Genomic DNA, 12,553 nt, shown 5'->3' with positions numbered 1-12,553 from the left:
GAGCATTTGGAGGAAAGAATGATTTCCCAAGATCTTAAAAAATTTATATACCATGTTCTCTTTCTTAGAAAGCAACTGGAATATGTGTCCAATAGACTAAATGAAGACAAAGGAAGATTAGAGAAGTAGGAGAGAGGGATCCAACAGAGGAGAGAGTGAAAGAATCCGCAGTTGAGGTTGAAGGGACATCCGAGGATATAGGTTATGGAGAACAATCAATTCAAATTGGACTGAGAGGACAGGGCACTTTTTCATTGTTTCATTTCTTCATTATCTTTTTCATTGTTCTCTTCACCATTACAATCTTGTGCCATTTGTGATAGTACATGGAAAACCAAGCAAAAAACACCAAATGGGTAAGATATAACTATTAACTGCTAAGAAAAAAATAAATATTTCTCATGAAGAATGGTATCCTAAATAATAAAATAACTGATACAGTTAACACTATTTCTCTGACAAGGAATCTAAGAGATAATTAATAGAAAATAAAACTTACCCACCATCACAATGTTAACCTTAAAAAGTTACATCTCTGGAGCAGACATTTTTCATTTTCCGTTAACTTTGCATCTTGTGCCCAGAAATTTTTTCTTTTTACATTTTCAACCCCTGGATACATATGTTTAGCCTATACCCCACAGTTGCAGGTGCTGTGTGATTATTATTATTTTTTTTGTTATTATTAAACCATACCAAGTAATTCTAAAGCCATCTGCTTCAAGTTTCAAAGAGATGGGCCATAGTTGGGATAGCCTGAGTTTAGTGAAGAAATATATCACTTTGGCTCTCACTTCAAAGCTCTTAATTAATTAACTTTCTAAATAAGTATGTGGATTTCCTTCTGGTTTTGCACTATTTTAAGAAAACTGAGCCATTTTCCTATGGCTCTATTCTGAGCTCAGAGCAGACTTTTATGCCTTAATTAACTTACTATAACACCATCTTCAATAATTTTCTCTTTATCCCACTGCAGTAGCCTTCACCAAATTAAGAGTCTTTTACATCCTATTTTAATACTTCATAATAACCTAAAAGTAACTTCTAATCCCTGAATAATATTTTATCATAAAAAAGAAAATAATTTTGTTTCTCCTGGGACCATGCCACATTTTTATTCCTGTTATTGACTTGGTAGTTAATTTATAAATATGGTATTATCTTGTGATTACCAACAAAACTCAAACTTAAAATTTTATTTACAAAATAATTAGCTGGAAGAAAAAACAAAAAAAAATAATTAGCTGGTCTTACTTTTTCCCTTCACAAATTCTATTGATACTCAAGGCCCTAATTCTCTTGCCTTTTATCCTTTACCTTGTTCTTATAAATGATATTTGTTTATTTAATATTTTTTATTTGAAGTATAGTTGGCATACAGTGTTAGATAGTTTCAGGTAGGTGTACAACACAGTGATTTTTACGGTTCTATGAATTATGTAGTGCTGACCAATATAAGTGTAGTTTTCATCTGTTATTACACAGTTATTATTATTGATGCTGTATTAAAAGTGATATTTAATCAAATATTTACAAAATGCTTATTACTGAATCATGTCCTGAATTTTATAAATCATGAAAATTCATTAAATTTTAAAAATTGTAAGGAAAAAAAATAAGCTAAAGAATTGCTTGATCATCGAGTTTTAAATAAATTGCTCTCTAGAGTCAAAAAGTAAAATAGCAGTGACATTTTTACTTATACTCAACCTTTCATCTAAGAACATATAATCTTTAAGAGTGACTATTACCCCCCATTTTACCACCAAGGCATAGAATTACAAAGATTGAACTGAAGTGAACTCAAGAGGTTATCTAATCTAGCTTCTATCTCCAAGAATGACTGCATTTTAACAAAACCAAGAGATATATCCATGTTTTCTAGTTTTCAAAATCTCCAGGGGAAGATGTTACAACTTCCCTTAGCAATTTGCTCTGGTGTGTAATATCCCTTGTTTTACTCATAATCCAAATCTGAAGATAAGAAGGAAATAAAACCTGGTTTCCCAGATTCTCAGTAAGTACTCTTATCCAGTTGTGGTTATGAGATAACCACAAAAATAAAAAGATGAAGAAATAGATATTTAAATAAGAACAATCTCCAATATCTAGTCAACTATTCACCTGGTTCAACCAAAAGTCATTTTGAAAATAATCTGACATGATAAAACTATTTATACCTAAATTTATTTCATAATAAATGCCTCCCATTAGTAAGAGAAATAATTTCTAACTACTAGATGTATATTTATGAGTTCTAAAGATAATAATAGCATATATTTATTGGGAACTTTCTGGGTGCTGGCACTTCATGCATATCATATTGAATTTTCATGTCATTTCTGTGAGGCAGGCACTATTGTTATTCCCATTTTTTATTTTTATTTATTTATTTTAAAATATTTTTATTTATGTATTCATCAGAGACAGAGAGAGAGAGGCAGGCAGAGACATAGGCAGAGAGAGAAGCAGGTTCCAGGCAGGGAGCCTGATGTGGGACTCGATCTGGGGACCGTGGGATCACGCCCTGAGCCGAAGGCAGATGCTCAACCACTGAGCCACCCAGGCATCTCTATTCCCATTTTTTAGATGAAGGCTCTGAGACGGTAGGGTGTCCAAAGTCTCATAGATTCAATGACAAAGCCAGGATTAACACCTAGACAATTTAGTTGTGTTTCACGGTCTCCCTAATACATACTTAATACATTTTAGTTGCTATTATTAGGTGCTTTAAGATTGGGTTGAAAAACCCTTATCTGTAAAAAATATTTTTTTTTCTTCAAACTCTCATTAGTTCCTCCAAATTTTTGTCAGATCAAAGATGATCTGGGAAATATACACATCCTTTAAAAAAAGATATATTTATATCACAAAATTTGTTTCTTAAAGTTTGCTGTATTGTTTCCTAATTTTTCTTAGACCCATCTAGATTTGCTTTTAAAAATGCATATATGTGCTTTTAAAAGGAATCTTGGTTATTTTGGCCTTTACTTACTCATTTAAGAAGCAAGGGTGCTTCTAGGTCATATTATTTTTATTTTTACTTTTTAAAAAAGATTTTATTTATTTATTCATGAGAGACACAGAGAGAGAGAGAGGCAGAGACACAGGCAGAGGGAGAAGCAGGCTCCATGCAGGGAGCCTGACGTGGGACTCGATCCCGGGTCTCCAGGATCAGGCCCTGGGCTGAAGACGGCACTAAACCGCTGAGCCACCCAGGCTGACCCCGGTCATTTTTTTTTTTTTTTTGGTCTTATTATTTTTAAATGAAAAGGAGCAGATTCTAGATTTGAGCTAGATTAGATGGGCTTCAATCTAAATATTTTATAAAATATTGTAAACAACTAGAATGTTCTCTAAGTGTAAACATACCTTTTAACTAAGTAAATGGTCAGCTATATGTTAGCCAAAGAAATCTTGTTGCTTTACTAAGGTGATTTATATTGTTTAGTACAGTAAACATGCTTCTAAACAGTTAAAGTACTGCATTTAATATATCTTTGTAATATTTCAGTTTATTAGTTGACACTGCTATTTTAAGGAAAAACCAACACATTTCAGAAGGCATGAAAACTTTGAAATTTAATTTATACTTTGATATTTCATACAACATTACCTTTTTTATTGTTTCCTTTCCCACTGTAATCTCATGCCCATCTTGTCCCATGCCATTCTTAAAGAACAGAATTCGGACTGAGGTCTTCTCACTAAGTTTCTTCATTCTAACAGAAAGAACAGGCTTGGTTTTCTGTCTTTTAACATCAGTAGGAAGCATCAGCCCATTCATTGTCCAAGTTACTTTCTTCATTAACAACAGATGGTCTAGAAGAGAATTTTTTTTTTAAAGTCAAGTCAATATTTGGCTTCAAAACTAGAAATGGACACACCATACATCCCTTCCCCCTCTTACCTATATCATACACACTGGCCAGTCTCCATTTAGATGCTGGTTTTCTGAAATGCTACCACCAGCTTCCCACTAACCGTGACATAAGCTGTAGCAAGCTGTCTGCTCTGATAGCCTGCATAAATCATCATTTCTGAAGGGAACAGATGTTCAGGGTATGAAAGAGTAATACCACAATTTAGTCCTAATTAAAATTCACCTTAGCATGCCTCTATCACTGATCAGATGCACTGGGCTGAAAGGCTCCATTGAAAGGGTCCAAGGTCCTTTGCTTACTACAAAACAATATGGGTCCTGAACTTTTGTGTTCTTTAGGGTTGGGGAAAATGCTTTTTTCTCCTTAATATGATTTATTATCCATGTTGTTTTAAAGATGATGACCTCCAAATAGTAACCTTATACATTATTCTTCTCCTGTGACTAGAATGAAAGTGCCTTCTAGCACATCTTTGGTGAGGGATTCAAAATATTTCACTAAAAGTGAAAATCAGCTCTGCATTAACAGTTTACTTTGACCTATGCATTTTCAAAGATGTATGTAGGAATTTATATTTCAAAACCACCCTCATAGTAATGGCAGGGAAGCTAAATTACTATGTATGACTTTGAAAATGGAAGGGTAAGAACAGAAGTGTAGTATATTGCATAGTTAGGTTGCTATTAGCATCCTTCTCTTTTCAAAAGGTATTATTTCATAAATAAATAATTTATACCTGGATTATTTTTTATTTGTGCATTCAATTTATTTTAGATTATATTTTCTTTTCACATAAATTACAAAATTTATGTGATTTTACATGTACATTGATCCCTCCTTCATCTGCTCTATATTTGTTCTAATGAGAGAAATAAAATTTTACTTGGATACAATTGAAAATAGCTGCATTTGTTTGCCCACATTTCTAAATAACCCTTCTCTATTATTATTACCTCAGACACATGGCCTCTTTGACCTAAAAATGGTACTTTATATAAAATCTGCAAGTATTGATATGAAACAAGCAAATAGTTCTGGGAACTTTGGGTCCCAGAATGGCCACCTTAAGTGTTAAAAAAAAAAATTGTCTTTCTCTTTCTCTCTTGTGTACATAGGCACACACATATACACACACACATACATACAGAGTAGGTAAAAATAAGAGCAAAACTTGTGAATAGGGGCAGCCCTGGGTGGCTCAGTGGTTTAGTGCTGCCTTCAGCCCAGGGCCTGATCCTGGAGACCCAGGATCAGGTCCCACATCGGGCTCCCTGCATGGACCTGCTTCTCCCTCTGCCTGTGTCTCTGCCCCTCTCTCTCTCATTCTCTCTCTCTCTCTCTCTCTCTCTCTCTCTCTGTGTCTCTCATGAATAAATAAATAAAATCTTTAAAAAAAAACTTCAAAATAAACTAAGACTATAGATATGAGTAAACCTTTAAGAGAAAAAATATTTTTACAGAAATTACTGCATTTAGTCATTTTGTAATCTAAAATTGATAGAAATTAGAAAATAAACTAGACATTCATGAGTTCATATGCCCAAAAGAATAAAAAACAGGTACTCAAATAAATACATGTACATGCATATTCATAGCAGCACTATTCACAACAGCCAAAAGAGTAAGTCAAATATCCACCAATGGATGAATGAACAAAATGTAGTACATACATACAATGGAATATTATTAACTGAGGAAAGGAATGAAGTACTGATACATGCTACAATGTGGATGAACTTCAAGCCATTATGCTAAGTGAAAGTAGCCTAACATAAAAGTCAATATCCTGGGTAATTCCGTTATATGAAATATCCAGAAGAGGTAAATCCATAGAAACAAAATGCAGACTAATGGTTGCAGGTGTGGGAAGAGGGCAGAAAGGGAGAAAAATTTAATAGGTAAGAAGTTTTATTTTGGAATGATGGAAATGTTTTGAAACTAGATAGAAGAGGTGGTTGCACAACACTGTGAATGTACTGAATGCCAATGAATAGTTTATTTAGAAATGATTGATTTTGTTATGTGAATTTACCACAATTAATAAATAAGGAAGAGGAGGAGAAAGTGGGGTGGGGGTAAAACACTGATGGTTAGTATCTCTCTGAAAATAAAAAAAATCACTCTCACAGGAAAAAATAATAAATTCTTGTAGTTTGATAGTTAATCTACAATCTGGACATAACCACACACACACACAGATGCTTTGCATAGTGAAAGGGTATAAACCTTCAAACTAGGTTTGAGTAACAACTCCCTTACTTGGTGACCCTAGATGAGTTAAAATTCTCTGATTTCATCCTATAAAGTATCCAGTGGGTACTACTCCCCTGCCTGACGAAGATTAAACATTTTATTTGTTAAAGTACCTAAAGCATTGAAGGTACTCCATGAATACTGGTTTCTTCCCCCACATCCCAGAATTTCTGGGTGGACAGAATCCACCACTCAGAGTATTTGAGCAGAGAGGACTGACTACAGGGCATTGGTAATGGAAAAGATGGAGAAGCAACCAAAGGACAGTGAGGCAATCTAGAGATTGACAACTGCAAGAAACCACTCCCACATTGGAGTGCTGGGCTAGCTCAGTTGGTGGAGCATGTGACTCTTGGTCTCAGGGTTGTGAGTTTGAGCCTCATGTTGGGTATAGAGATTACTTAAAAATAATCTTAAAGAAATAAAAAAAGGAACCTCTCCCACCAAGGCCACAGGGAGGAGGTGTTGCAGGTGCCCAGATTTAGAGAATCTTACCAATAAAGGGTTTTCCCTTTTGATGACTGAGACCAGGGTCAGGATTAGGGTGAGATGAGTGAAGGGTCAACACTGCAAAACTGAAAGAAGCACACTCAGCTGTGCAAGTGCACAACCTTTAGTAAGTGCCTCCATACATTTTGTCTCACAGGTTCAGCACTCATCTTACCCTGGTCCCAACCTGGTTTCTCTTTCCTCTATGCAGACTAACTAAATTCTATTAAAATAATGCTATTAACTGGACACTGTTTCATATGATTTATCGATATTAACTCATGAAGTCCTCTCAAAAAGCTTATGTGGTAGAAAATATCATTATCTTCATCTACAGATGAAGAAACTGAGGCACAGAGAAGTTAAATAACTTGAGCAAAATCTTGCAGCTGGCAGGTGATTGCACCGGAATATGAATTGAGTTCTAGAAACTGTACTCCTTTTTTAAAAAAAAAGATTTTGGGATCCCTGGGTGGCTCAGCGGTTTAGCGCCTGCCTTTGGCCCTGGGCGTGATCCTAGAGTCCCGGGATCGAGTCCCACGTCAGGCTCCCTGCATGGAGCCTGCTTCTCCCTCTGCCCATGTCTCTGCTCTCTCTCTCTCTCTCTCTCTCTCTCTCTCTCTGTGCGTCTCTCATGAATAAATAAGTAAAATCTTTAAAAAATAAAAATAAAAAAAGATTTTATTTATTTAGGTAATCTCTACACCCAAAGTGGGGCTCAAACTCACAAGCCTGAGATTAAGTGTTGCACACTCCACTGACTGGCATCCCTAGACTCTACCATATATTTTATACCGTTATCAAACAAAATTTCACATCTTTCCACACAAATTGGACATACTCTTCACATTTCTTATTCCTATCAGTGTTTCCACTTCTTTCACAGTTGTCCATTATCTCAGGGAGATCTTGAACCCTTCCTCCTAGCCATTTCTCTCCAATCAATTGCTTAGTCATTCGATGATATTTTTTGGGTGTCCATTCATCAATGCACCAGAGAGATAGTTGTGAACAGGAAAGATTATGTGATCCTGGGGAAAGAAACAGTGGAATGTGTCTCTGAAGAGATGACATCTGAGTAGACAGGCTTGTACAATGAGAAGTCAGTCATGAAAACATGGGTGGAAAGAGCATTGGAGGCAGAATAATAATCAAGGACAAAGCCTCTTAGATGAGAATGAACTTGGCATGTTTGAGAAAGAAAAACAAAGTTTGGGGGGGGGGGGATCCTTGGGTGGCTCAGCGGTTTAGCGCCTGCCTTCGGCCCAGGGCGCAATCCTGGAGTCGCGGGATCGAGTCCCACACCGGGCTCCCTGCATGGAGTCTGCTTCTCCCTCTGCCTGTGTCTCCACCTCTCTCTCTATGTGTCTATCATGAATAAATAAATAAATCTTAAAAAAAAAAAAAAAAGAAAAACAAAGTTTGGATAGATAGAGAATGTATATGTATAAAGCCAAAGGGTAGAAAGAGGCCAGATTGTGTAGAACAGGATAAAGGGTCTGGATCTTATTCTGGATGTAAAGGGAAGCTATTGGAAGGTTCTCAGCAGGGCACTGTATAGACTATAGCAGAGAATAGATGACACTGGTAGTTTTCCCCCCACCAAATCCCTTTTATCAGGCTAGTGGACTCAAACTCTAGCTGCTGTGAGTCGTAACCTATAACACCTCACAACTGCATCCTTCTCCTGAGAACAGCCTTTGGCTGAAGGAATCAGCCACCTACCCAGGAAATGTCTGTGAGGTGATGGTCTCTTAGCAAGGGGTCCAGTCCACAGTCAAGGACTGACTGACTGGGGGACATAATAGCCAGTCCCCTGGCCTTAAGGAGGGGCAACTCTCACTCCAAACTGAGGCTGGACTTCAGCTGAACACAGGGCGTGATCGAAATTCTTCCTCTATTCTGTTGTTTCCCTAAGTCCCTTGTACAAAAATCCCCATCTCAGGTTCTGCTTGGAGGGAACCTGACCTGAAACAGAGTCAAAGAAGAGAAACCTTCTCTTGCTATCTTTCTTCACAGTAAGCCTTAAAAACATCCTTCCTTTCCATTTCCAGCTGGGCCCTAATTGTATTTTATTTTCCTCCATTATATCTGAGATCCTATATTCCAATTATAGCTGAATTTCCTTAAAACATCAATTTTATTGGGATGCCTGGGTGGCTCGGTGGTTGAGTGTCTGCCTTTGGCTCAGGATGAGATCCTGAAGTCCCAGAATCAAGTCCCGCACCGGGCTTCCCACATGGAGCCTGCTTCTCCCTCTGCCTTTGTCTCTACCTTTTTCTCTCTATATCTCTCATGAATAAAAAAAAAAAAAAAAAAAAAAAAAAAAAAAACCACCACCACCAACAACAAAAAACCACACATCAATTTTATTATTGCCTGAAGAGGAAGTTCTTGGAGCTAACTTTTGAAGTTTTCCATTAGTCACTCATCAAGTCTGTCAGGTAGTCAGCAAATACTTATTAAATCCATCCTATGTGTCAGACCCTGTGCAAGGAATATGAAAAAGATGTATTCCCTTGCCTAAACTTATGTTTAACGGAAGAGTTTACTGACAATCTGACACTATCCAAACTTTTCGGTCTTCATCTTATCCTGGTTTAAAGCACTATTATACCTAAGTCAATCTGCTCATTATCCCCTGAGTATACCAAGGGCATATTTAAGTCCATTCTTCACCTACTCAGACTCAAGTCCACTTCAAAATCTGGTTTAAGATATTCCTTTAGTGTTCCAGCCCACAATGATCTATAATCTCTCTGAATCCTTAGAGCACTGCAGTCTATTATTACTTACCCATATATTCATTCATTCAGTAATGTTTTAGAACACACCACATTTCAGGTGCTGTATTACATATTAAGGAAAGAGCATAAATGATCTGAAATTATGTAAATATTTCATAAATATAGATCCTATTTCTGTTTCCATACTTAACCCCATTGAAGGTAGGAATCAAGCCCATATTTATTATTCTTTGCTCCTCTACCTGCACATGGTATAGTTACTAGATGTTAACTTTCTTGTGCATTTAAATGCATGATTGATAAAATTTAATTTTATGTCACCTTATGTAACATATCAGTTATGCAAAATAAACTTTATTGCCTGTATATACATATATATACCATTTTTATTCTCTATATCCCCCCAGTATGAACATAAATATGACTCATCTACCACCTTGATGTTCATCGATTACCACAATGGTAGAGAATTTTTTCAAGAAAAAAGAAACCTGGCAAGGAGAACTGGTTGGCAAATGAAGATCTAGGAATGGAGTATACTTAAGGAGTATATTTAATGGAGTATGTTTAAGGTAAGTGCTACATATTCCTCAAGACTAATTTGGGGTAGGGTGTCACCTCTCTTATAAACTCTTCTCTTAAACACCCTTCCCTTCTACTCTTTGTGAAGATGTCTGTCTACCACTGACACTCTCCCCTGTACTATCATCAACATTTTATGCTTACCTAGTACACGGAGTAGGTGCTTAGTAAGTGCTGCATGAATTAATGAAATAAGGCTACCTTTTATTCTAACATAACTTATTCCAATAAAAGGAATATATTCAGAATTCTATTATCTGTGACCTTCTTTTTTAAAAAAAAATATTTATTAATGAGAGAGAGAGAGAGGCAGAGACACAGGCAGAGGGAGAAGCAGGCTCCATGCAGGGAGTCTGATGTGGGACTCGATCCTAGATCTCCAGGATCAGGCCCTGGGCTGAAGGATGCTAAACCGCTGAGCCACCGGGGCTGCCCTATCTGTGAACTTCTAAGGACACTTCACTCACTTAAAAAACAGCCTAAAATAAAAATAGATCATATTCATGAATTTTCAAGTCAGTTTTCTGAAAGAATTCTTGATGAGTCTAGGAAAAACACATAATATAGTAAATTTGAAAATAAATATCATTTATAACATAAAATACTTTCCAGATCTTTGTTGATACTGATAAATGTGGAAAGACTATTGGAAATATATAAAAGTTTTTATATAAATAAAGATGTTTAAGGTAACCTGAAAGAAGCCTAATAAAATAGTATTAATGATGACTGAAATGTATTAATAATACAGTAAACAAGCAGCATAGCCTAGTATTTAAAAGCATGGGTTCTGAAGCCAAACTCCCTAGATATGAATCTTAACTTTGCCTCTTATTAACTCTGTAACCTTGGGGAAAAAAAAAATCAATGTCATTTGCTTTAGTTTTCTTAACTGAAAAATGGGAATAGTAATATTAATTTCCTTTTTTTATATGGATGGAAAGAACTTCTACAGATAAAACACATGTGTAAATATGAAACAGTAAATGGTGACATTTTTATTATCTTCATGATTTTCATCAAGAACTTAACATATAGGGATCCCTGGGTGGCGCAGCGGTTTAGCGCCTGCCTTTGGCCCAGGGCGTGATCCTGGAGACCCCGGATCGAATTCCACATCGGGCTCCCGGCGCATGGAGCCTGCTTCTCCCTCTGCCTATGTCTCTGCCTCTCTCTCTCTCTCTCTCTCTGTGTGTGTGTGTGACTATCATAAATAAATAAAAATTAAAAAAAAAAAGAACTTAACATATAGAGAGCAATGTATTAAGTGCTTTGTATACATTAACTTTTTTTATCTTCATAATCTTAGGAGGTAGGTAACATTATCATCTCTATTTTATAGACGAGGAAAATGAGACCTGGAGAAATCAAGCAAGTTGATCTCTAACATCCATCCATTAAGTGGGTCAGAAATCACACACACCCTGAACAATTCTGGAGCCTGCTATATTAACCATGACACTGCAAAAAGTAATAAAAGATTCCACCAGTTTAAAATGACTAGATATCCCATACTTCTTATTTTCCTACATTCTATCATAGTTCCATCTTAGCACCATCTAAAAAGCAGTTGCCTTCAGTGCCTATAATTTGGTCAAAATGTCCTTATGAGGGCAGCCCGGTGGCTCAGCGGTTTAGCGCCGCCTTCAGTCCAGGGCGTGATCCTGGAGTCCTGGGATGGAGTCCTACGTCGGGCTCCCTGCATGGAGCCTGCCTCTCCCTCTGCCTGTGTCTCTCTGCCTCTGTCTCTCTCTCTCTCATTCTGTGTCTCTATGAATAAACAAATAAATCTTTTTTAAAAAAAATGTCCTTATGAAAACTACTGTGACTCCTTCACAAACCATTATGTCTGTTGTCAATCAGAGCAGTTTGAATAAGGTTTCTCAACCTTGGCAAGTATTGACACTTCTTTGTTCTTTGTAGTGTGGGTTGTCTTGTGCATTATGGAATGTTTGGTACCATCCTCGACCTACACTCATCGGATGCCAGTAGCATGTTCCCAGTTGAACAACCAAAAGTGTTGGTATCGTGTATATATGTATGATACAAATATGTATCATGAAGGACAGCCCAGGTTAGGAAGAAGCAAAAAAGGTATAGGCTTGGGACACCTGGGTGGCTCAGTGGTTGAGCACCTGCCTTAGGCTCAGGTCATGATCCTGAGGTCCTAGGATCAAGTCCCACAACAGGCTCCCTGCAGGGAGCCTGCTTCTCCCTCTGTGTCTCTACCTCTCATTCTATGTCTCTCATGAATAAACAAAATTTTTAAAAAAAGTCATAGGCTTAGTGCATTACAATGCATTGGCTTCAGAACTGTAAAACCTTGGGGTTGAAAGAAACTAAAAATTATGGACTCTAGCCACCTGCTTCATTTAGTCAATTATTCATTTAACAAACATGCACTGAATGCCTATCACATGTTCCCTGCCTGCACAGAGGGGACCTCAAAGAGTTCTCAGTCTATTGGGGAAGACAATAAAGGAAAACAAACACAAAATATGGCAGGTGCATGGTCAGAGGTCTCCACAAAGTATTGAGGGAATAGAGAGCAGGGACACCTGCCACAGCTTATGGTAGCCAAGAAAGTCTCTCCAAAGG

General features: G+C 36.9%; 1 protein-coding gene across 1 annotated transcript in view; it reads right to left on the bottom strand.

Annotated features, from left to right (window-relative positions):
• Positions 1–12,553, bottom strand: part of DCDC1 (doublecortin domain containing 1) — a 58,190-nt gene that overhangs the window by 18,270 nt on the left and 27,367 nt on the right. Inside the window, exon 5 of the mRNA XM_055301103.1 lies at positions 3,617–3,822. Coding sequence (XP_055157078.1) covers positions 3,617–3,822 — 206 coding nt within the window. The remainder of the gene's footprint in view (positions 1–3,616; positions 3,823–12,553) is intronic.

The sequence above is a fragment of the Nyctereutes procyonoides genome, unplaced genomic scaffold (genome assembly GCF_905146905.1).
Source record: "Nyctereutes procyonoides isolate TBG_1078 unplaced genomic scaffold, NYPRO_anot_genome, whole genome shotgun sequence".
Taxonomy (NCBI): Eukaryota; Metazoa; Chordata; class Mammalia; order Carnivora; family Canidae; genus Nyctereutes; species Nyctereutes procyonoides.
The sequence above is the reverse complement of the archived record's forward strand: the minus strand, read 5'-3'. Positions and strand labels throughout refer to the sequence as shown.